General features: G+C 37.8%; 1 protein-coding gene across 3 annotated transcripts in view; it reads right to left on the reverse strand.

Annotated features, from left to right (window-relative positions):
- The window catches only part of TMLHE (trimethyllysine hydroxylase, epsilon), an 84,596-nt gene that overhangs the window by 25,407 nt on the left and 33,097 nt on the right, over positions 1 to 26,092 (reverse strand). For 2 of the 3 annotated variants that reach the window (XM_030305546.1, XM_030305544.1), the window contains exons 3-5: positions 16,753 to 16,929; positions 11,148 to 11,427; positions 773 to 892 (exon numbers count right to left, since the gene is read on the reverse strand). In XM_030305546.1, the coding sequence (XP_030161406.1) occupies positions 773 to 892; positions 11,148 to 11,427; positions 16,753 to 16,929 (577 nt within the window). The remainder of the gene's footprint in view (positions 1 to 772; positions 893 to 11,147; positions 11,428 to 16,752; positions 16,930 to 26,092) is intronic. The other variant, XM_030305545.1, reaches the window with a different exon arrangement.

Below are 26,092 nucleotides of genomic sequence, written 5' to 3' on the forward strand. Positions count from 1 at the left end.
ATCTATATATGCAGGAGCAAGATCAATAACAACAAAATAACTACAAAGTTACCTCTAATAAGTGGCAAATAGTAGATAAGTTCAGTATGGTATTTATTCATCATGTCACATAATTATCATTTTATTTCTGTGGTGAGAACATTTAAGATCTACTGTTAGCTACAATGATAATCAGATTACAATATATAACCACTATACACTTTAAGTGTATATAATGTTTTATATCAGCTATTAATTTATATAATGTTTTATGTCAACTATATATCAATAAAGGGGAAAAAGTATGGTATATCTTTGGCTCAGCAACTTCTGGTTCTATGTGAAAAAATTTTCATTAATTCCTCCTCTGCACCTTCTTATAAATTGGATTCAAATTCCTGTTAACACCACCCAAAGCAGCTGTGTCTAGAATATTGACCTCTTTGCAATATAACTAAATATAAGAAAACTGTGCAATTTCCAAATTAATGGTTAGGCAATACTTTTTTTATGTTATTTGTAATTACTTTGACAAAATGTAAATTAAGCAAAATTAAGATCCACTTATGTAGTAAGGTGTGTTTTCAATCATTTCAAAAAACTTATTCTTGTAAGTTCTAAGACTGAGCAAGGGTATTTAAAAATGACCATGTTGCTAAGAGAATAAAAAGAAATAGTCATAAACGTCAGCAGCAGATATGATATTGGTTCAAATAGAATGGAAAATGATTAAGAAATTATTCAAGACCATCACATGTAAAGATCCTAATATGGAAAATTCGAATCCACTTACCCACAGGGCTCCTGAAAATAGGCAGTGTCAGTGTGTCGATCCAAAGCCAGCTTGGTGTATGCAGTGTCACCCCTGGAGAAGTCTGAAGTGAAATACCACATCCTCCCATAGATGGTTTCTCTGTCAGATGAAATGAAGAAAGATTTTTAACTATTTGAAATTTTTAATTTTGTCTTTTACAACTCTAATAACTTCTTTAGTTATTCACAAATAACATTAGTTTTTTGGCTCCAGATTTCTGTCCGTAAGGTGTAGATGACCTTTGAACACACCACCAGTCTTAACAATTCTGTAACTGATTAATATTTTAGGAAGTTGGGGGGAAAACTGAAAGAACAGTTGATCCTTGACCAACACAGGTTTGAACTGCATGGATCCACTCGTACATGGATGTTTTTTCAATAAATACATTATTGTAAATATATTTTCTCTTCCTTATGGTTTTCTTTTTTTTTCAAAAAATTTCTTAATGTTTATTTATTTTTGAGAAAGAGAGAGTGCAAGTGGGGAAGGAGCAGACAGAGAGGGAGACACAGAATCTGAAGCAGGCTCCAGGCTCTGAGCTGTCAGCATAGAGCCTGACGCGGGGCTCAAACCCATGAACTGTGAGATCATGACCTGAGCCAAAGTCGGATGCTTAACCAAATGAGCCACCCAAGCTCCCCATGATTTTCTTATTAACATTTTATTTTCTCTAGCTTCCTTTATTGTAAGAATACAGTATATAATACGTATAACATATAGAATACGTGTTAATTGTTATTGGTAAAGCTTCGGGTCAACAGTAGGCTATTAGCAGTTAAGTTTTTGGGGAGTCAAAAAGTTATACATGAATTTTCAACATGTGGTGTGGGTGGGGGGTCAGTTCCCCTAAGCCCCCGCATTGTTCAAGGGTCAACTGTATATTGTTGTTTCAAAGCTTAGGGAACCATTCCTCTTTGTTTATATGCCTACTTTTAATAGCTTTCACATTCAAGGTTCTTTCCTATGCTCACTTTCCTTACATAGAAAAAGATGTCTTTATGCGGATGCTTTTAGAAGTGGTTAATGTAGGTCCTCACCCATCTTTTGGACAGGGAGGAATAAGAAAAAGAGAAGATAGTTTCTGTTAGCAAGTATTTAGTGAGATGCTGTATCACTGTTGCTGTATCTTTCCTTGAGATATACATCATGGGTTTTGATTTTACAATTATTTTCCTGGTGGCTCACATCTGACCAAAGGTCACTTTAATTCTTTACTTTTCAGTGTTCATCTTATTTGCTGAACCCTCAAAGGCCAAACAGGAAACATCCTTTCTCATGGACTATAATCCCTAAAGCCCTCTCAATTTATTTACAGCACAGGTTCATTACTTGAAAGTTCTTAAAATGTGTTTATAACTAAATGGTTCAAAATGTTGATTATGCTGTACAAGGATAGGGCAAATGACCCAGCACACTATCTGCTACATAATGAGCTATATCTAGCCCTTATCAAGTAAAAGGAAAGTACTAATTATAACAAAGTATGCTTACATCACATTTAATACTACACAAGATCAATCCAAGTACTACATAGAAATGCAGACTGGCAAGTGGAAACAACACTGTATTTAGGATCAGGAAGCCTGACCTATCTGAATTCTAGTATTTTTTAATTAATTACTGAATTGTTATTAGTGAACATATTCTGGTAGCACTGTTATATATACATCACACTATTTTTTTAATTTTTAAATTAAAAATTAAATTAAAAATTTAAATTTAAATTTAATTTAAATTCCAGTTGGTTAACATACAGTGTAATATTAGTTTTAGGTGTACACTAGAGTGATTCAACACTTCCATACAACACCCACAGCTCATCATGACAAGTGAACTCCTTAATCACCACCACCTATTTAACCCTTCCCCCTTCACCTCCCGTCTGGTAACCATCAGTTTGTTCTCTAGAGTTTTTTTCTTCGTTTGCCTCTCTCTCTTTTTACACCTTTGCTCATTCGTCTTGTTTCTTAAATTCCACATATAAGTAAAGTCATATGGCATTTGTCTTTCTCTGACTGACTTATGTAGCTTAGTATTACACTCTCTAATTCCATGCATGTCATCACAAATGGCAGGATTTCATTCTTTTTTTTAATTTAAATTCAAGTTAACATACAGTGTAGTCTTGGCTTCAGGAGTAGAACCCAGTGATTCATCACTTGCATATGACACCCAGTGCTCATCCCAAAAAGGGCCCTCCTTAATGCCCATCATCCATTTAACCCATCCCTCCACCCACCTCCCCTCCACCAACCCTCAGCTTGTTCTCTATAGTTAAGCATGTATTTCTTGGTTTGCCTATCTTTTCCCCCTATGTTCACCTGTTTTGTTTCTTAAATTCCACGTATGAGTTAAATCATATGGTATCTTTCTCTGACTTATTTCGTTTAGCATAAAACACTCTAGCCCCATCCATGTCATTGCAAATGGCAAGATTTCATTCTTTCTGATGGCTGAGTAATATCCCATTGTATGTACATACCACATTGTTATCCATTCATAAGTTGATGGACATTTGGGGTCTTTCCATAATTTGGCTATATTGGTAATGCTGTTATAAACATCAGGGTGCATGTGTCCCTTTGAGTCAGTATTTTTGTGTCCTTTGGGTAAATACCTAGCAGTGCAATTGCTGGGTCATAGGGTAGTTCTATTTTTAATTTTTTTGAGGAACCTCCATACTGTTTTCCAGAGTGCCTGTACCAGTTTGCATTCCCACCAACAGTGCAAAAGGGTTCTCCTTTCTCTGTATTCTCACCAACATTTGTTGTTTCATGTGTTGTTAGTTTCATCCATTCATTCCAACAGATGTGAGGTGATATCTCATTGTAGTTTTGATTTGCATTTCCCTGTTGATGAGTGATGTTGAGCAACTTTTCAAGTCTCTGTTAGCCAGCTGCACGTTTGCTTTGGAAAAATGTCTACTCGGGGCGCCTGGGTGGCGCAGTCGGTTAAGCGTCCGACTTCAGCCAGGTCACGATCTCGCGGTCCGTGAGTTCGAGCCCCGCGTCAGGCTCTGGGCTGATGGCTCAGAGCCTGGAGCCTGTTTCCGATTCTGTGTCTCCCTCTCTCTCTGCCCCTCCCCCATTCATGCTCTGTCTCTCTCTGTCCCAAAAATAAATAAACGTTGGAAAAAAAAAAAAAAAGAAAAATGTCTACTCATGTCTTCTGCCCATTTCTTGACAAGATTATTTGGTTTTTGTGTGTTGAGTTTGATAAGTTCTTTCTACATTTTTGACACTAACCCCTGATCAGAAATGCCATTTGCAAATATCTTGTCCCATTCTGAACACTGCCTTTTAGTTTTGTTGATCATTTCCTTCACTGTGCAGAAGATTTTTATCTTGATGAAGTCACAATAGTTCATTTTTGCTTTCATTTCCCTTGCCTCTGGAGACATGTCTAGTAAGAAGTTCCTATGGCTGAGGTCAAAGAAGTTGCTGCCTCTGTTCTTCTGTAGGATTTTGATGGTTTTCCTGTCTTACATTGAAGTCTTTCATCTATTTTGAATTTATTTTTGTGTATGGTATAAGAAAGTGGTCCAGTTTTATTCTGCATGTTGCCGTCCAGTTTGCCCAACACTATTTGTTGAAGATTAATTGACCATAGAGATGTGGGTTACTTTCTGGGTTTTGTATTCTGTTCTATTGACCTATGTGTTTGTTTTTGTGCCATTACTATACTGTCATGATCACCTCAGCTTTGTAATAGAACTTGAAGCCCAGAATTATGATGCCTCCAGCTTTGCTTTTCTTTTTTAAGACTGCTTTCTAATCCCAATAGCTTTGGCTACTTGGGATCTTTTGTGGCTCCATAAAAATTTTAGGATTGTTTGTTCTAGCTCTGTGAAAGATGCTAGTGGTATTTTGATAGGGATTGCATTAAAGGTGTATAATATAGACATTTTAACAATATTTGTTCTTCCAATCCTTAAGCATGGAATGTTTTTCCATTTCTTTGTGTCATCTTCAATTTCTTTCACCAGTGTTTCCTAGTTTTCAGAATAGAGATCTTTTACCTCTTTGGGTAGGCTTATTCCTAGGTATCTTACCTTTTTTTGTGTGCAATTTTAAATGGGATTGATTCCTTGATTTCTCTTTCTGTTGCTTCATTATTGGAGTATAGAAATGTAACACATTTCTGTATGTTGATTTTATATCCTGTCACTTTACTGAACTTGTGTATCAGTTTTAGCAAATTTTTTGGTGGAATCTTCTGGGTTTTCTATAATAGAGTATCAGGTCATCTGCAAATAGTGAAAGTTTGACTTCTTCCTTGTCTATTTGGATGCCTTTTATTTTTTTATGTTTTCTGATTGCTGAAGCTAAGACTTCCAGTATTATGTTAAGTAACAGTGGTGAGATTGGACATACCTATCTTGTTCCTGACCATAGAGGAAAAGCTCTCAGTTTTTCCCTATTGACGATATTTGCTCTGGGTTTTTCATATATGGCTTTTATTATGTTGATGTATGTTCCCTCTATCCCTACTTTGTTGAGGGTTTTTTTTTATTTATCATGAATGGATGTTGTATTTTGTCAAATGCTTTCTCTGCATCTAATGAGAGGGTCATATGGTTCTTATCCTATCTTTTATTAATGTGGTGTCACGTTCATTTATTTGTAAACATCGAACCACCCCTGAAGCCTAGGCATAAATCCCACTTGACCATGGTGAATGATTCTTTTAATGTACTGTTGGATTCGATTTGCTAGTAGTTTGTTGAGAATTTTTGCATCCATATTCATCAGGGAAATTTGCCTGTAGTTCTGTTTTTTAGTGGAGTCTTTGGTTTTGGAATCAGGGTAATGCTGGTCTTATAGAATGAGTTTGGAAGTTTTCCTTCCATTGCTATCTCTTGGAACAGTTTGAAAAGAATAGGTTTTAACCCTTCTTTAAATGAATGTTAGATTTCACCCGTGAAGCCATCTGGCTCTGGACTTTTGTTTGTTGGGAGATTTATTACTGATTCAATTTCTTTTCTGATTATCAGTCTGTTCAAGTTTTCTATTTCTTCCTGTTTCAGTTTTGGTTGTTTATGTTTCTAGGAGTTAATCCATTTCTTACAGGTTGTCCAATTTGTTGGCATATGGTCTTTCATAATATTTTCTTATAATTGTATTTATGTGGTGTTGGTTGTTATTTCTCCTCCCTAATTTTGATTTAATTTATTTGAGACCAATCTATTTTCTTTTGATAAGACTCGCTAAGTGTGGGGAATAAGTTTTGGAATTCCCTGAGCTTGTGCCAATGGGTTAACAAGGCTTACAATGAAAGCATCCAAGATTAGGCAAATAGGGCGAAAGTGCTCCCAGCATAGAACAAAACAGAAAGCTGCTGTCACAGGACTTAAGGTCCAGAATAGGTAAACAGGTAAACAGGGCTATGGACTGCAGCACAGTGAAATTGCCCAGAGCGGAGCTAATTAGCAAAAGAAAAGTGCCTTGTTGATCCTAAGGTAGCCTGCTCTATCTCTCTTATCCAGTAGGCAAGCTAAGATAAACAGACGTGGCGCCTTGTGCCTGCTGTAAACCATCTGCTTGGCACCGTGAGTTTGTTTTGTATTGACCCAAACCCCTAACACTGCACATCTTCGAAACCCCTTTTCTATCACACACGAGTTAATGTTTACTGTTTCATTGTCTCTTTCTGCACGTCCATCACGTTTGTAAGCCTTCTGATCCTAATAAAAACTGAGCAAGGACCCTTATTCGAGGCTCTTGTCACCTCCCGGACATTAGCCTCTCTCATATTCAATTCTGCATCCACTCTCTTGCTGGACAAGAGAGAACTCCAGACTCAAAGTCTGCAACAGCTAGGGGGTTATCAATTTTATTAATTTTTTCAAAAAATCAGCTCCTGGTTTCACTGATCTGTTCTACTGTTTTGTTTTGTTTTTTTAGTTTCTATATCATTTATTTCTGGTCTAATATTTATTATGTCCCTTTATCTGCTGGCTTTAGGCTTCATTTGTTGTTGTTTTATTGCTGCTTTAGGTGTAAGTTTAGGTTGTTTGAGATTTTTCTTGCTTCTTGATGTAGGCTTGTATTGCTATATATTTCCTTCTTAGGACCACTTTTGCTGAGTTCCAAAGATTTTAGAGCATCATGTTTTCATTTTTCATTTGTTTCCATGTATTTTTAAATTTCTTCTTTGATTTCCTGATTAACCCACTCATTGTTTAGTAGCATGCTGTTTAACCCTCATGTGTTTGTGGTCTTTCCAATTTTTTTCTTGTGGCTGACTTCAAGTTTCATAGTGTTGTGGTCATAAAACATACATGGTATGATAAAAGTCTTTTTGTACTTGTTGAGGTCTGTTTTTTGACCTAGTAAGTGGTCTATTCTGGAGAATGTCCCATGTGCATTTGAAAAAACTGTATTGTGCTGCTTTGGGATGAAATGTTCTGAATATATCTATTAAGTCCATCTGATCCAGTGTATCATTCAAAGCCATTGTTTCCTTGTTTATTTTTTGCTTAATTTGTCCATTGGTGTAAGTGGGGTGTTAAAGTCCCCTACTATTATTGTATTATTATCAATTAGTTCCTTTATATATGCTATTGTTTATATATTTGCATGCTTCAAGTTGGGGGCATAAATATTTATGATTGTTATATCTTTCTATGGGATAGTCACCTTTATTTTGATATAGTGCCCTTCTTCATTTCTTCTTACAAAGACTTGTTTAAAATCAAGTTTGCCTCATAGAAGTTTGGCTATTAGGGCTTTCTTTTGATGTCCATTGGCATGATAAATATTTCTCATGTTCAATCTGCAGATGTCTTTAGGTCTAAAATGAATCTCTTATATGTAGCATGCAGATGTGTCTTCTTTTTTTATCCATTCTGACACCCTATGTCTTTTGATTGGAGTGTTTAGTCCACTTACATTCAGAGTGATTACTTATAGATCTGTACTCAATACCATTTTATTACTTGCTTTGTCATTGTGGAGATTTTCTTTGATCCTTTGTTGTCCTTGTCAATTTTGTTCTCTCCTTTCCACTCAAAGAGCCCCCTTTAAGGGGCGCCTGGGTGGCGCAGTCGGTTAAGCGTCCGACTTCAGCCAGGTCACGATCTCGCGGTCCGTGAGTTCGAGCCCCGCGTCAGGCTCTGGGCTGATGGCTCAGAGCCTGGAGCCTGTTTCCGATTCTGTGTCTCCCTCTCTCTCTGCCCCTCCCCCGTTCATGCTCTGTCTCTCTCTGTCCCAAAAATAAATAAAAAACGTTGAAAAAAAAATTAAAAAAAAAAAAAGAGCCCCCTTTAATATTTCTTGCAGGGTTGGTTTAATGATCACGAACTCCTTTAGTTTTTGTTTGTCTGGGAAAGTCTTTATCTCTCCTCATATTCTGAATGATAGCCTTGCTGGATAGAGTATTCTTGGCTGCAGGTTTTTCCCATTCAGTACTTTGAACAAATCATGCCATTCCCTCTGGCCTGCCAAATTTCTGTTGAGAAATCTCCAGCTAGCCTTATGGGTCTTCCCTTATAAGTTAGGGACTTCTTTTGTCTTGCTGCTTTTGGGATTTTTTTATCACTATATTTTGCAAATTTAACTACAATATATCTTGCTGGCCTGCTTTTTTTTTTTTCATTTTTATGGGAGTTCTCCGTGCCTCCTGATTCTGGATGTCTCTTTCCTTCTCCAGATTAGGGAAGTGTTCAGCCATTATTTCCTCAAATAAATCTTCCCCCTTTCTCTCTCTTCTTCTGGGACTCCTATGATACAAATATTATTACATTTAATGGAGTCACTGAGTTCCCTAAGTCTATTCTTGTGATCCATCATTCTTCTCTCTTTTGTTCAAATTCATTATTTTCCATAATTCTATCTTGTATATTACTTATTCATTCTTCTGCTTCTTCCATCCTTGTGGTCATTACAACCAGTTGGTTTTGAATCTCAGTTATCACATTTTTCATTTCTGATGAATTGTTTTTTAACTCTTTTATTTTGTGGTAAGGGTCTCCCTGATGTCTCCCATACTTTTCCAACCAGCAAGTATCTTTATGATTGTTGCTTTAAATTCTCCATCAGGCATATTAAATTATGTCTGTCTGTTTCAATTAGACCCCTGGCCATGACCTCTTCTTGTTCTTTCTTTGGAGATGAATTCTTGTCTTGGCATTCTGTCTAGGTCTCTGTCTTCTTCTTTGTGTTAGAAAAGTCTGTTAGTTTCTGCTCCTGAGTGTAAATGGCTGTATGAAGAGGTCATATAGCATCCAGAGCCTGGTGCTTTAGGGAGTGTCTTTGATGTGTGTTGTGTGATTCTGCTGCTGTGTTTTGGCTGCTCTATCCCTCAGGTCAGTTCCTGCAGAGGCTCTTCTTGCATGCAGTGGGGAGTGTTTGCACCTTAGCCAAAGTGTGGTGCATTTTAACTAGGTGTGCTCTGGTCTGCTTGTTAAAAGGGACCTGATGCTACTTCCACTAGAACTGAAGCCTTGAACAACTCTCTGGTTGGGAGACATGGTGTCGGCAGGGGTTTGTGCTGATCTTCTGGGGGAAGGGGCCTGCTGTGCTGATCCTAGGCACGCTTGCCTGAGAAAAGCAGTACCAGCAGCACAAAGTGTGACTTCATGTAAGCAGGTTAGTCAGTTTGTGTTGGCACTGTGCTGTTTTCCTGAAGTTGGTTTATGCTGAGAGGCGAGGGAGGAAAATTGTGCCAGCCCGCTCCTTTGTCCCTGTAGAAGGGAGTCCATGCTTCCTGCTCTGAGAAAAGCACCCCCAGAGGAGCAAATAATTTTCCGTTGTGTGTCCTATGTGTTTTTCAGATCACCGTTTTAACACTGTCTCTGAGTCATATGCCTGCTTGGAGCAGCACAGTATACTCTGGGATCTATCTCAGCCAAGCCTGCTGACTTTTAGAACTCCAAAATTTAGGGACCTGCTGTGGCAGGGGCCTGTGCTGGTCCTCTGGAAAAGGGTTTTGCCACACTGAAATGGATACAGTTTGACATGGAAGGGTAGGTGTACCAGAGCACGTGGGTGTGGGATTTGGAGCAAGAAGGCTAAACAGCTAATTTCCCGGTTAGCTACCCTCTGCAGGTATCTCTATGCCTATGCCGAGGGGCGGGAGAGGAAAATGGTGTCGTCTTTTGTCCTCAGAAAGGCAATGTCACCTCTCACAGATGTGCTCCAAGAAGAGCGAATAGTCTCTTCTCGTGTGCCTTACTTAGTAGTTCCTCATATCGAGCCATCTATCCCCAGGTTGTTTGCCTGCCTTCTCTCTAGGAGTCAGGCAGTGTCCTCAGGTTTCTATCCCAGTCAAGTCTGGGGACCTCTAAAATTCCAGTCTTTGAGCCCCATTGGTTGCAAAAACTCATGAAAATCAGCCCCTCTTGTTTTCCCAGCCAGTGGCTGTGCAGAAGTGATCTCCTTGTGCTTATCCCTGTCTGCTCCACTCTCTCTCACATTTCTCTGCAACCAGGGCTCTCTTCCTCCCACAGCACCTACAGTACGTTTCTCCCCCAAATTGCGTCTCTGCACTTCCTACCTTCCTTGATGTGGCCTCTTCTCTCCCTCTAGTTGTGGTTTGTTCTATCACTCCTCAGGTCAATTTCTTGGGTATTAAGAATGATTTGATAGTTATCTATCTGTGTTCGAGGGACAAGGCAAAGCTAGGGTCCTCCCAGTACACCACCATCTCAGCTCTACCCCAAATCCCAGTTCTACTACCTACTAGCAGAACAATACTGGGCAAGCCACCTACTTAATATATGTGGGTCTCAAGTGGCTCAGCAGAACAGGAGATAAAATATACACTTATCATGATTTCTATAATGACCAAAAGAAAATAATGGTGTAAATTTGTTGGTTACGTGCTATATTGTGTAAGGCAGTATTATTAACAACTAGTCTCTGAATCAAGCCTTAGCAATCATAGTAGGTCAAAACTGGATGATCTTTAGACACCATTTTATTCAATCCTCTAATTGTTCAGATGGGAAAATCAAGGCCAAGGGGGTAGAGGTGGAGGTGGAGGGTACAGGTGTGAGTGTAATGGAGTTGCCTATGTTCACACAATCCCCTGATGGTGGAACTCAGAATACTACCTGATTCTCTTTATTCAAAGTTAGTCCTCCTCCTAGTGTACAATGGTACCTGTCACTTTGAGGACCACTAAGCTGAAAAATTTTACAGTGACTTTGAAGTCTTCATCATATTTAACATGTAAGTGTCTTTAGAGATTAGAAATCTGGGCCTCAAATAAAGCACTATAAATGGGAATCACTTTATTCAGACCACAAAATATTCATGATTAAAAACAAGGTGACCATACCCTGTTGTTATTTTACTGGTATTAATGCTCTGGAAATTATTACTATAGATATTAGAAACTAATAAGTTACCTGATCAAGCTGATCCTTTCAGCCAACTTCTCTGTGTGTTCTTGAGTGGGAGGGACATTTTCTACAAATGCAATTCCATACAGCAGAAAATTTTGCAGAAAGTTCTTTAATCCATCATTTGTTTCTAGGAAGCTCTGGAAATCTACAGATGGAACTTGGGCTTGCTGGTAGATTTCAGCATTCCATAAGATTCTAGGCTGGATGACCTTTTGTTTCTGCCCTTCATAGCTGTTTTTCACCAGCCAATCCAAATCATATTTAGTCACATGACCATCTGGCCCTTTTAAGGGAAAAATAAAAGACATTAAAATAATAGTTATAAGTACTGCCAATAATTTACTGGTTAAGAATGTTATTTTTAGCCACCAATTACCCAGTGCTATATTGTTTATGGAACAAAATTAAAACAAGTGCCTAGAATGTTCCTGAGAACAGAAATATTTGTAGGTTGAGTAGTATGAATTAATAAGTGAATGAATGAACAAATACATCTTACCAACTAGAATGGACTAAATGAATTAGGGTAGTTTGACCTAATGATATGACATCAATATAACAGGATAATGATTTCATAAGTGACTTTGCCCACTGTGTCAAAAAAAAAACCCAAAAAGTAAAAAAAAAATCCCCCCCCAAATGCTTTAGAAAATCTTCAGGATATGCAAAGGGTATAGCAAGGGGAGTAAAAGGCTTTGCTGGCATCTTATCTTTTCTCTTACTTCTTTTTACTTCTCTTTCTGTCTCTGTTTCTCTCTGTTTGGCTTCCCACCCCATGACAATAAAAGTATCATAAAGAATTTGTAAAGCATAAAACATATGAGAAAGATTTTAAAAATTACCTATATTTACCATTCTACCATGCAGATGAAACCACTGTTAACAGCCTGGCATCATTCCTTCCACTTTTTTCCCATCTACCCTGCCTTTGTAACTTAATATTTTAAGAGTGATTTTATCAATAAAAATTTAAATCTTTGGGGCACCTGGGTAGCTCAGTCAGTTGAGCATCCAGCTCTTGATTTCGGCTCAGGACATGATCTCATTCATGCTAATGGGATCGATCCCACGACAGACTCTGTGCTGGCAGTGTGCAGACTACTTGGGATTCTCTCTCTCTTCCCCTCCTTTGCTTGTGCTCTCTCTTTCTCACAAAATAAATGAATAAACATTTTAAAATTTTTAAATCTTCATCCTATGATTGTTTCATAAATTCATAGACTCTTAACTATAGAGAAGAAACTGATGGTTCCCAGAAGGGAGGTGGGTGGAGGGATGGGTGAAATAGGTCATGGGGATTAAGAGGGCACTTGTGATGAGCAGCGGGTGTTTTATGGAAGCGCTGAATCACTAAATTCTACACCAGAAACTAATATTACACTTTTATGTGAACTAACTGGGATAAAAATAAAACTTAAAAAATGAAATCTTCATAAAAATTCTTATAATTTGCAGAATATGGACTACCAAGATTTACCTAACCAATTTTCTCTGGAGCATGTAGGGTTTTTTTCTTTCATTTCCTTATTATTTAATAGTGACATCCTTGTTTATAATTCTGATAATTTTCTTAAAATAGGAACACAGAAGGTGGAATTGTTAAATCTGAAGATCTAAACTTTTACGAGTCTTGGTGCATTTAAGTTACTTTATTAGAAAGTCTACCAATTTCAGAGTGCCTGGGTGGCTTAGTCAGTTAAGCGCCCAACTCTTTATTTTGGCTCAGGTTATGATCTTACAGTTTGTGAGATTAAGCCCTGCATCGGGCCCTGCACTGACAGTGTGGTGCCTGCTTGTGATTCTCTCTCTCTCTGTCTCTCTCTGCCCCTGCCCTGCTCCTGCTCTTTCTTTCTCAAAATAAATATTTAAAAAATGTTCCCACAGTATTTTTAAAAAGTATACCAATTTCCATTCTCTACAGCAATATATATGTACCTATCAAAATAGAGTATGCTTATTTTTTAAAGATAGTTTTTCCAATTTGGTAGGTAAAGCTCTTATTGTAATAATTTTAATTTATTCATTTACTAATAAGGCTAATAACATTTGTTAGACATTTATATTTGTTAGACATACATCTTTTATTTTTATTTTTAAATTATTATTACTTTATTTCAAGTTTTTATTTAAATTCCAGTTAATTAACATATAATGTAATATTGGTTTCAGGAGTAGAATTTAGTGATCCATCACTTACATACAACACCCAGTGCTCATTGCAATAAGTGCTCTCCTTAATGTCCATTACCCATTTAACCTATCCCCCCATCCACCTCCCCTCCAGCAACCCTCAGTTTGTTGTCTATAGTTAACAATCTAGCTCTTGGTTTGTTTTTCTCTCTCTTTTTCCCTTTGCTTATTTATTTTGTTTCTTAATTTTCACACATGAGTGAAATCATATAGTATTTGTCTTTCTCTGTCTACTTATTTCATTTAGCATAATACTCTCTAGCTCCATCTGTATCATTGCAAATGGCAAGATTTCATTCTTTCTGATGGCTGAGTAATATTCCAGTGTGTGTGTGTGTGTGTGTGTGTGTGTGTGTATACACATCTTCTTTGTCCATTCATCAGTCAATGGGCATTTGAGGTCTTTCTATAATTTGGCTATTGTTGATAGTGCTGCTGTAAACATTGGGATGCATGTGTCCCTTCAAGTCAGTATTTTTGTGTCCTTTGGGTAAATTCCTAAGTGCAAATGCTGGGTCATAGGATAGTTCTATTTTTAATTTTTTTGAGGAACCTCCATACTGTTTTCCAGAGTGGCTACACCAGTTTGCATTCCCACCAACAGTGTAAGAAGGTTCCTCTTTCTCCACATCCTCGCCAGTACCTGTTGTTTCTTGTGTTGTTGATTTTAGCCATTCTGACAGGTGTGAGGTGGTATCTCATTGTAGTCTTGATTTGCATCTCCCTGATGATGAGTGATGTTCAGCATCTTTTAATGTGTCTGTTAGCCATCTGTATAGACATATTTTTTAAATGCAAGGGTTACCAAACTATGGCCCACAGGCCAAATCTGCCTGGCAGTTGTCTTTATCACGCCTGTTTTGGAACACATGATACTCACTTGGTTACATATTGAGTATGTCTGCTTTCACCCTACTACTGAAGAATTGAATAGCTGAACAGTTGTGACAGAGACTGTACAGCTAGCAAAACCTAAAAGTTTTTACTATCTGGCCTTTTACAGAATATTTGCTGACTCATGCTCTAACGATCTGCCTGTTCACTTCTTTCTCACATTTTTCTATTGAAATACTAGTGCTTTTCTTTACAAACTGGCAATAAAATACCTTATACATTAATAGGTTTTCAGTCTCTGTAATGCATGTTGCAAATGTTTTGCATAGAAATAAACCTTTCTATGGCATGGGTTTTTTTTTTTTACTATAGAGAAATCAGTAGTCAAAAGTATTGATTGTAAATATTGTTTCCTCCAAAGCTTTTTTCTTTTCACTTTTTATTTTGAAATAATTATAGATTCACAGGAAGTTGCAAAGAAATGCTTTTATTCAGTAAATAAATTCAGTAGTTGCAGGATACAAAATTAATATACAGAAATCTATTGTGTATCTATACATTAATAATAAAGTAGCAGAAAGAAAAGTTAAGAAAAAATCCCATTTACAATTGAACTGAAAAGAATGAAATACTCAGGAATCAATTTATCCAATGAGATGAAAGGCCTATACTGTGAAAAGTATGAGACATGAATGAAAGAAATTGAACAACAACAAAAACTGGAAAGTAATCCAATACTCATGGATTGGAAGAATTAATATTGTTAAAATGTCGATACTACCCAAACCAATCTACAGATTCAATGTAATCCCTATCAAAATACCAACAGTATTTTTCACAGAACTAGAACAAATAATCCTAAAGTTTGTATGAAACCACAAAAGACCCTGAATAGCCAAAGTAATCCTGAGAAAGAAGAGCAAAACTGGAGGTATCACAATCCCAGATTTCAAGATATACTACAAAGTTGTAATAATCAAAACAGTGTGGTACTGGCACAAAATAGACATTTAGATCAATGGAACAGAATAGAGAGCCCAGAAATAAGCTCATGAATATATGGTTAATTAATCTTCAACAAAGGAGGCAAGAATATGCAATGGGAAAAAGACAGTTTCTTTAACAAATGATGTTGGGAAAATTGGAGAGCAACGTGCAAAAAAATGAAACTGGACCACTTTCTTACACCATACACACACACACACACACACACACACACACACACACACCAAACTCAGGATGGATTAAAGACCTAAATGTAAGACCTGAAACCATAAAAATCCTAGAAGAGAACAGAGGGAGTAACTTCTTTGTCATCGGCCATAGCAACCTTCTTCTAGATATGTCTCCCAAGGCAAAGGAAATAAAAGCAAAAGTAAACTATTGGGACTACATAAAAATAAAAAGCTTCTGCACAGCAAAGGAAACCATCATCAAAACAAAAAGGCAATCTGGTGAATAGAAGATATTTGCAAATGATATGTCCTATAAGGGGTTAATATCCAAAATATATTAAGAACTAACAAAATTCAACATCAAAAAGCAAATAATCTGATTAAAAACAGAGAACCTGAATAAACATTTTTCCAAGAAGACATCCAGATGGTCAAAAGACACATGAAAAGATGCTCAAAACCTCTCATCATCAAGGAAATGCAAATGAAAACCACAAGGAGATATCACCTACACATGTCAGAATGGCTAGCATCAAAAAGATAAGAAATAACAAGTGTTGTCAAAGATGTGGAGAAAAGGGATCACTTATGCAGTGTTGGCAGGAATGTAAATTGATGCAGCCACTGTGGAAAACAGCTTTGTGGTTCCTCAAATAATTAAAAATAGAAATACCATCCCACCTAATAATTCCACTGTTGGGTATTTACTCAAAGAAAACACTAATTTGAAAAGATACATGCACCCCTATATTTGTTGCAGCATTATTTACAATAGCCAAGATAGGGAGGCAGCCCAAGTGACCACTGATAGATGAATGGATAAAGAAGATGAGATATATATACACACAATAGAATGTTATTCAGCCATAAAAAATGAGATCTTGCCATTTGCAACAACATGGATGGACCCAGAAGGTATTTGTTAAGTGGAATAAGTCAGACAGAAAAAGACAAATACCATATAATTTCACTTATATGTGGAATCTAAAAAACAAAACAAACGAACAAAAAACCAGTTTCTCAAATACAAGATAGAAAATACAAACTGGTGGCTGCCAAGGGGGAGGAGGAGGGGCAAAGTAGGTGAAGGGGATTAAGAGGTACAAACTTCAGTTATAAAGTCAACAAGCCACAGAGATGAAAGGTATGGCATAGGGAATATACAGTCAATAATACGGTAATAACGTTGTATGGTCTTGGATGGTGATTACATGTATGGTGAGCACTGAGTAATGTACAGAATTGTCAAATCAATGTTATACACCTGAAACTAAGAAGATATTTTATGTTAATTATACGTCAATAAAAAAATAGAATTCTCTGTTTTGGAATGAGGCAAACCAGTTTTTGCAAAATAATTGTTCCTTAGAAGAATACTCCAATGAAGGCAAAGTCTGTTGTCTACTCACAAGTGAAAAAGAGTGTGGTCTCATCCAGACGAATGGTCTTTGGCTTGATGCATAAATCTACACTGGCAGTGTCCAGGCTGCGCTGGTGGGTCTTGGAGTTGTAGCAAGATGCTGAGCGGCAGTGGTCTCGAAGCCACACATAATCAAAGCGCATCACGGTGTTTGCATACTGCAGTTCTAGGGGAAAGCATTCTTTCAGATTATTTAATGTATTATTTTACAAAAAGAGATAATTATTTATTGAGGAAAACTTAAAAACAATCAATAGTCAGAAAACTTCCTTCAAAAAGTTTTCTACCAAGAAACAAGCAAGAGCAATGAGAGGAACACGAGCCTCTCAGATAGAAAACATCCTATACAATCTCTAGAATTCAAACAGTGACGTTGGGATAGGCAGAGCAGATAAAACAACACATGCATATAAAATGTCCAAAAATACACCTAAATATAGGAACTTGGTATCTAATAAACTGATAGTTATACACTGGGGAAATAATGACTTTTAAAATAAATGGCGTTTGGACAACTAGGTAGCCATTTGGAAAAAAAGACAATATTGGGTCCATAACCATATTGTCACCAGTCTCCAAGATAAACTCAAAACATATCAGAGTTCTAAATTTGGAAAAGGAGGAGAGGAGAGAAGATGGTGGCATAGGAGGACGCTGGGCCCACCTCGTCCTGCTGATCCCTTAGATTCCACCCACATCTGCCTAAATAACCCAGAAAACTGCCGGAAGACTAGCAGAACGGACTCTATGGAGCCAAGCGTAGACGAGAGGCCCACGGAAGAGGGTAGGAAGGGTGGAGAGGCGGTGCGTGCTACAGGGACTGGCGGGAGGGAGCCGGGAGGTGGAGGGGCAGCCCCCCCCCCCCGGCAAGGCAGAGCCCCCAAGTCTGGCTTGCAAAAGCAGAGGGACCAGAATCTGTGAGTTTTGACAGCCAGCAGGACTTAACATGTGGAATGTTAAAAGTCAGCAGCTCTGCTCGGAGAGCAGGAGAGCGAGAGGACATGGGGAGGGAGAGTTGTTGAGCCCCGGAAGACAGAGCTCAGCTCGGCAGGGAACAAAGGTGCTGGCAAGCGCTATATCCCTCTCCCATCCCCCAGCCAAAATTCCAAAGGGAACCAGTTCCTGTCACCAAACTTGCTGGCACCGCGCAAATGCCCAACGCTGTGCTTCTGTGGACCCATCCCTCCGACAGGTCTGCCTCCCTCCCGGTGCTGCAGGGCCTCTCCCACAGGGGACCACCTATGGAAAAGTAAGCTAAGCCTGCCCCTCCTGCCCCTGTGCACCTTGTGGATCCACCCCGGCTAATACGCCAGATCCCATCAAAGCAGCACCACAAGCCTGGCTGTGTGCAAATAGCCCCGACAGGGGCCACACCACTCCACAGTGAGTCCTGCCCCTGGGAGAGGGGAAGATAAGGTACACACCAGTCTGATTGTGGCCCCAGCGGTGGGCTGGGGCCAGATATGGGGTCTGACTGCAGCCCTACCCACCAACACAAGTTTCTCAGGACAGCACAGGGGATGTGACCTGCAGTTTGCAGCCACCCCAGGGACTACCCAAAATGACAAATGGAAGAATTCTCCTCAAAAGAAACTAGAGGAAGTAGCCACAGCTAACTAATTGATCAAAAACGATTTAAGCAATACAATGGAACAAGAATTTAGAATAATAGTCATAAAATTAATTGCTGGGCTTGAAAAAAGCATAGAGGACAGCAGAGAATCTATTGCTACAGAGATCAAGGGCCTAAGAAATAGTCATGAGGAGCTAAAAAATGCTATAAATGAGGTGCAAAATAAAATGGAGGCGACCACAGCATGGATTGAAGAGGCAGAGAGAATAGTTAAATTAGAAGATAAAATTATGGAAAAAGAGGAAGCTGACAAAAAGAGAGATAAAAAAAAAATTCAGGAGTATGAGGGGAGATTCAGAGAAATAAGTGATGCAATCAAGCAGAACAATATCCGTATAATAGGAATTCCAGAAGAGGAAGAGAGAGAGAAAGGGGCTGAAGATGTACTTGAACAAATCATAGCTGAGAACTTCCTTGATCTGGGGAAGGAAAAGGCATTGAAATCCAATAGGCACAGAGAACTCCCTTGAGGCATAGCTTGAATCGATCTTCTGCATGACATATCATAGTGAAACTGGCAAAATACAAGGATAAAGAGAAAATTCTGAAAGCAGCTAGGGATAAACAGGGTCTAACCTACAAAGGGAGACCCATAAGACTAGTGGCAGACCTATCTACTGAAACTTGGCAGGCCAGAAAGGAATGGCAGGAAATCTTCAATGTGATGATGAACAGAAAAAACATGCAGCTGAGAGTCCTTTATCCAGCAAGTCTGTCACTCAGAATAGAAGGAGAGATAAAGGTCTTCCCAAACAAACAAAAACTGAAGGAATTCATCACCACTAAACCAGCCCTACAAGAGATCCTAAGGGGGATTCTGTGAGTAAAATGATGCAACGACCACAATGTACCAGAGATATCACTACAAGCATGGAACCTACAGACATCACAATGACTCTAAACCCATATCTTTCAATAATAACACTGAATGTAATGTAAATGGACTAAATCTTCCAATCAAAAGACATAGGGTATCAGAATGGATAAAGAAACAAGACCCATCTATTTGCTGTCTACAAGAGACTCATTTTAGACCTGAGGACACCTTCAGATTGAAAGTGAGGGATGGAGAACTATTTATCATGCCACTGGAAGTCAAAAGAAAGCTGGAGGAGCCGTACTTATATCAGACAAACTAGACTTTAAATTAAAGGCTGTAACAAGAGATGAAGAAGGGCATTATATAATAATCACAGGGTCTATCCATCAGGAAGAGCTAACAATTATAAACGTCTATGCGCCAAATACAGGAGCCCCCAAATATATAAAACAATTAATCACAAACATAAGCGACCTTATGGGTAAGAATGTGGTAATTGAAGGGGACTTTAATACTCCACTTACACTAATAGATAGATCATCTAGACACAGGATCAATAAAGAAACAAGGGCCCTGAATGATATCAGATGGACTTGACAGATATATTTAGAACTGTGCATCTCAAAGTAACAATATACTTTCTTCTCGAGAGCACATGGAACATTCTCCAAGATAGATCACATACGGGTCACAAAACAGCCCTTAATAAGTATAAAAGAATTGAGATCATACCATGCACACCTTCAGACCACAATGCTATGAAACTTGAAATCAACCACAGGAAAAACTCTGGAAAACCTCCAAAAGCATGGAGGCTAAAGAACACCCTACTAAAGAATGAATGGATCAACCAGGCAATTAGAGAAGAAATTAAAAAACATATGGAAATAAATGAAAATGAAAATACAACAATCCAAATGCTTTGGGATGCAGTGAAGGCAATCCTGAGAGGAAAATACATTGCAATCCAGGCCTATCTCAAGAAACAAGAAAAATCCCAAATACAAAATCTAACAGCACACCTAAAGGAAATAGAAGCAGAACAGCAAAGGCAGCCTAAACCCAGCAGAAGAAGAGAAATAATAAAGATCAGAGCAGAAATAAACAATATAGAATCTAAAAAAACTGTAGAGCAGATCAATGAAACCAAGAGTTGGTTTTTTGAAAAAATAAACAAAATTGAAAACCCCCTAGCCAGAATTCTCTAAAAGAAAAGGGAGAGGACCCAAATAGATAAAATCATGAATGAAAATGGAATTATTACAACCAATCCCTCAGAAATACAAGCAATTATCAGGGAATACTATGAAAAATTATATGCCAACAAACTGGACAACCTGGAAGAAATGGACAAATTCCTAAACTCCCACACACTTCCAAAACTCAAATGGGAAGAAATAGAAAATTTGAACAGACCCATAACCAGCGAAGAAATTGAATCAGTTATCAAAAATCTCTCAACAAATAAGAGTCCAGGACCAGATGGCTTCCCTGGGGAATTCTACCAGACATTTAAAGCAGAGATAATACCTATCCTTCTCAAGCTGTTCCAGAAAATAGATAGGGAAGGAAAACTTCCAGACTCATTCTATGAAGCCAGCATTACTTTGATTCCTAAACCAGACAGAGATCCAGCAAAAAAAGAGAATTACAGGCCAATATCCCTGATGAATATGGATGGAAAAATTCTCAATAAGATACTAGCAAATCAAATTCAACAGCATATAAAAATAATTATTCACCACGATCAAGTGGGATTCATTCCTGGGCTGCAGAGCTTTTTCAACATTTGCAAATCAATCAATGTGATACATCATATTAATAAAAGAAAAGAAAAGAACCATATGATGCTTTCAATCGATGCAGAAAAAGCATTTGGCCAAATTCAGCATCCTTTGTTAATAAAAACTGTCAAGAAAGTCGGGATAGAAGGAATATACTTAAACATCATAAAAGCCATTTATGAAAAGCCCACAGCTAATATCATCCTCAATGGGGAAAAACTGAGAGCTTTCCCCCTGAGATCAGGAACACAACAGGGATATCCACTCTCACCACTGTTGTTTAACACAGTGTTGGAAGTTCTAGTATCAGCAATAAGACAACAAAATGAAACCAAAGGCATCAAAATTGGCAAAAATGAAGTCAAGCTTTCATTTTTTGTAGATGACATGGTATTATACATGGAAAACCCGATAGACTCCACCAAAAGTCTGCTAGAACTGATACATGAATTGAGCAAAGTCGCAGGAAACAAATCAATGTACAGAAATCAGTTGCATTCTTAATGAAGCAACAGAAAGACAAATAAAGAAATTGATCCCATTCACAACTTCACCAAGAATCATAAAATACCTAGGAATAAACCTAACCAAAGATGTAAAAGATCTGTATGCTGAAAACTATAGAAAGCCTTTGAAGGAAACTGAAGAAGATACAAAGAAATGGAAAAACATTCCGTGCTCATTGATTGGAAGAATAAATATTGTTAAAATGTCAACACTACCCAAAGCCATCTACACATTCAATGCAATCCCAATAAAAATTGCACCAGCATTCTTCTAGAAGCTAGAAAAAGTAATCCTAAAATTTGTATCGAATCACAGAAGACCCTGAATAGCCAAAGTAATATTGAAGAAGAAGACCAAAGCAGGAGGCATCACAATCCCAGACTTCAGTCTCTACTACAAAGCTGTAATCATCAAGACAGTATGGTATTGGCACAAAAACAGACACACAGACCAACGGAATAGAATAGAGACTCCAGAAATGCAGTTGCATGGCCAACTAATGTATGGCCAACTAATCTTTGACAAAGCAGGAAAGAGTATCCAACGGAAAAAAGACAGTCTCTTTAACAAATGGTGTTGAGAGAACTGGACAGAAACATGCAGAAGAATGAAACTAGACCAGTTTCCTACAACCATTCACAAAAATAAACTCAAAATGGATAAAGGACCTGAATGTGAGACAGGAAACCATCAAAACCCTAGAGGAGAAAGCAGGAAAAAAAACCTCTCTGACCTCAGCTGCAGCAATTTCCTACTTGACACATCTCCAAAGGCAAGGGAATTAAAAGCAAAAATGAACTATTGGGACGTCATGAAGATAAAAAGCTTCTGCACTGCAAAGGAAACAATCAACAAAACTAAAAGGCAACCAATGGAATGGGAAAAGATATTTGCAAATGACATATCAGACAAAGGGCTAGTATCCAAAATCTATACAGAACTCACCAAACCCTACACCCGAAAAACTAATAACCCAGTGAAGAAATGGGCAGAAAACATGAATAGACACTTCTCTAAAGAAGATATCCAAGGGGAGGGTGGGTGACGGGTATTGAGTAGGGCACCTTTTGGGATGAGCACTGGGTGCTGTATGGAAACCAATTTGACAATAAATTTCATATATTGAAAAAAAAATAAAGTCTTATAGGAGAGGAAAAAAAGAAGATATCCAGATGGCCAAGAGGCACACGAAAAGATGCTCAACGTCACTCCTCATCAGGGAAATACAAATCAAAACCACACTCAGATACCACCTCACGCCAGTCAGAGTGGCTCAAATGAACAAATCAGGAGACTATAGATGCTGGCGAGGATGTGGAAAAACGGGAACCCTCTTGCACTGTTGGTGGGAATGCTAACTGGTGCAGCCGCTCTGGAAAACAGTGTGGAGGTACTTCAAGAAATTAAAAATAGATCTACCCTATGACCCAGCAATAACACTGCTAGGAATTTATCCAAGGGATACAGGAGTGCTGATGCATAGGGGCACTTGTACCCCAATGTTTATAGCAGCACTTTCAACAATAGCCAAATTATGGAAAGAACCTAAATGTCCATCAACTAATGAATGGATAAAGAAATTGTGGTTTATATATACAATGGAATACTACATGGCAATGAGAAAGAATGAAATGAAAATACTACATGGCAATGAGAAAGAATGGTCTTTTGTAGCAACGTGGATGGAACTGGAGAGTGTTATGCAAGTGAAATAAGTCATACAGAGAAAGACAGATACCATATGTTTTCACTCTTATGTGGATCCTGAGAAACTTAACAGAAGACCATGGGGGAGGGGAGGGGGGAAAAAAAAGTTAGAGAGGGAGGGAGCCAAACCATAAGAGACTCTTACAAACTGAGAATAAACTGAGGGTTGATGGGGGTTAGGAGGGAGGGGAAAGTGGGTGATGGGCATTGAGGAGGGCACCTGTTGGGATGAGCACTGGGTGTTGTATGGAAACCAAGTTGACAATAAATTTCATATTAAAAACAATAAATAAATAAAAATTAAAAAAATTTAAGAAAAAATATTGGATAAGGAAACCACTGAAGTATTTTAAAAGGAAACACAGGTGGGTAGAGGTTATAAAGGAGGTACTTATACTATTCTTTCAACTTTTCTGTCAGTTTGAAGTTATACCAAAATAAAAAGTTGCCAAAAAATTAAAGACTTTCCTATATACTGGGTTACTAATATAGGAAAGGTAAATGAAAACGAGATCAAATTTGTTAGAGGAACAAAAAGTATAATGCAGCTGGAAATAAGCAAAAATGTGGAAGACCGCTTACAGAGAAATATGCTCAAAGAGAGGCAGATTCAATAATGAAAAGATACAAATTCTCCAACAAATTAATGCACAAAATTCCATGTACTTCCAGTCCAAATTCACATGGAAATTTTCATGTACTGGACAGGCTAATTCCAAAATTCATATTCAGGATTAATAAACTTATAATTTTGAAAAAGAAGAAAGGCAAGGGGGTAACTGTCTTACAAAATACAAAAAACATATATAAAGCTACAGTCATGTAAAAAGTATGATATTTGAAAAAAAAAACAAAGAGGGAGGGAAACCATAAGCGACTCTTAACTCTTATAGAGAACAAGCTGAGGGCTGCTGGAGGGAAGGTGGGTAGGGGATGCACTAGATTTGGGATGGGGATTAAGGAGGGCACTTGTAATGAGTACTGGGTGTTGTATGTAAGTGATGAATCACTAAATTCTACTGCTGAAACCAATATTACACTATATGTTGACTAACTAGAATAAAAAAAAAGTATGGTATTTGTGCAGAATAGATGAACAGGTTAAGGGAACATAATAGAGTTTCAAAACAGCCCCAAGTATACATGGAAATATGTTTATGTTAAAGGTGTCATTTCATAACAGTAGAGAAAAGATATATTATTCAATAACTAGTTTTGGAGAAAAAGAATATTTGACAAATTTGACTCTGGATTCATAATATTCAAAACAGTAAATTACTGATAGATCAAAATATAAAAAATAAAATTATTATACAGTGACAATCTTGAGGTAGGAATGGCCATTTTAATATATATGAAAATCATAAAAGATAAATTTGTCTATATGAAAAGAAACCTGTTTTGCAAACAATATAAAAAAACAATGTTAAGTGGCAAGTTCCTGACCTACCTAGGATCCATGGAATAATAAAATTGTGTGTATGTGTGGGTAGTCCTACATTTTTCCATTGAGAGGATCCATAGCTTTCTATAGAATTCCTATGCAATTCATAAGCTAAAAATATTGAGAACCCTGTCCTTGAAGTGACAAAAGTGATTAACTTCATTCAGATGGGTCATTACACAGCTAATCCAGGATGTGACAAGTAGCCTGGGGGTCACATAGAGCCTGTAGCCTGTTTTCATACAGCTTGCAAGATAAGAATGGTTTTTACATTCTAAAAATGTTGTAAGACAAAAACAAAACAAAGAAGACCATGAAACAGATATGTACACGACCCATAAAGCCAAAAATATTTACTATCTGGCCCTTTACAGAAAGTGTTTGTTGGCTCCCAAAATAATTCATAGCCATAAAATCGTTTATCACCTTCTCTTCCACTTCTGGTGATTTCACAGGACTTGCTAATATCACCAACTCAATAACTTTTTAAACATTTTCTCTCAACCAACCCTTCCTTGTATTCTATGCGACAGTCCATATAGGCCAATATGCCATCTTCTCTGCAGCCTTTAAGTTCTTGTACATGCAGCTCCCTCTGACTGGAACATTTATCCTCACCTTCTCACCCCTCTTTCCTTGCCTAAATCATATTCCGTATTCGTGACTCAGTTCACAGGTTATATCTTATAAGCAGTCATATGTAACTCCTCAGTTTGGGTCAGGTACTTCTCCTCTTTGTTCTTACAGCACCCTATATATCGCCTAAAAGCATTTATCATGCTGTCTTATAATGGTCTACAGGTTTGTCTTTACCAAAGACTAGGAGCACCTTTAAGATACTGAATGTGCCTTCTTCATCACTGCATGCTTAGCACTTATCACAACGTCTAGCTTCTAGACGTTGTGCCCATTAAATGTCTGTTGAGGAAATCGATAAGCAGTGCTGAAGCTGCCTTACTGGTAACTCCAATATAGGTTACACATCAGAAATGAGAAGGATCCTCTCATTGAAATGACCTCTATGAATGACCTTCTCTTGCTCTGTTCAACATCTAGTAATCTTGACTACTACCTGCCATACATATACTGTTTTCAGTTCAGGAGTTGCTAGGCACATACAGTATGGTAGTAGAATCCTATGTCCTATGTGGCTAGACTTCTCTCTTGCAAGCTCCAGAACATCCCCTACATTTTAGTTTAATTGCTGTGCTTATTGTCCATCTTCCCATGACTGAGTTCATTCTCATCTTTGCCCTTGCCATTTATCTCCTTGAAATTATAAGCTCCCCTAATTAAATGACCATCTTTTCCTTCAAAATCTGGCTACAAATTCATTTATTCAAGGAAGCTTCCTTGAACAACCCTACATTTTCTTTGAAATTAAGTATTTGGTAGGTAACAACTTAATGTGCATTTGCATATGGCATAAGGTAT

Source organism: Lynx canadensis, chromosome X (genome assembly GCF_007474595.2).
Source record: "Lynx canadensis isolate LIC74 chromosome X, mLynCan4.pri.v2, whole genome shotgun sequence".
In the NCBI taxonomy this organism is placed as follows: domain Eukaryota; kingdom Metazoa; phylum Chordata; class Mammalia; order Carnivora; family Felidae; genus Lynx; species Lynx canadensis.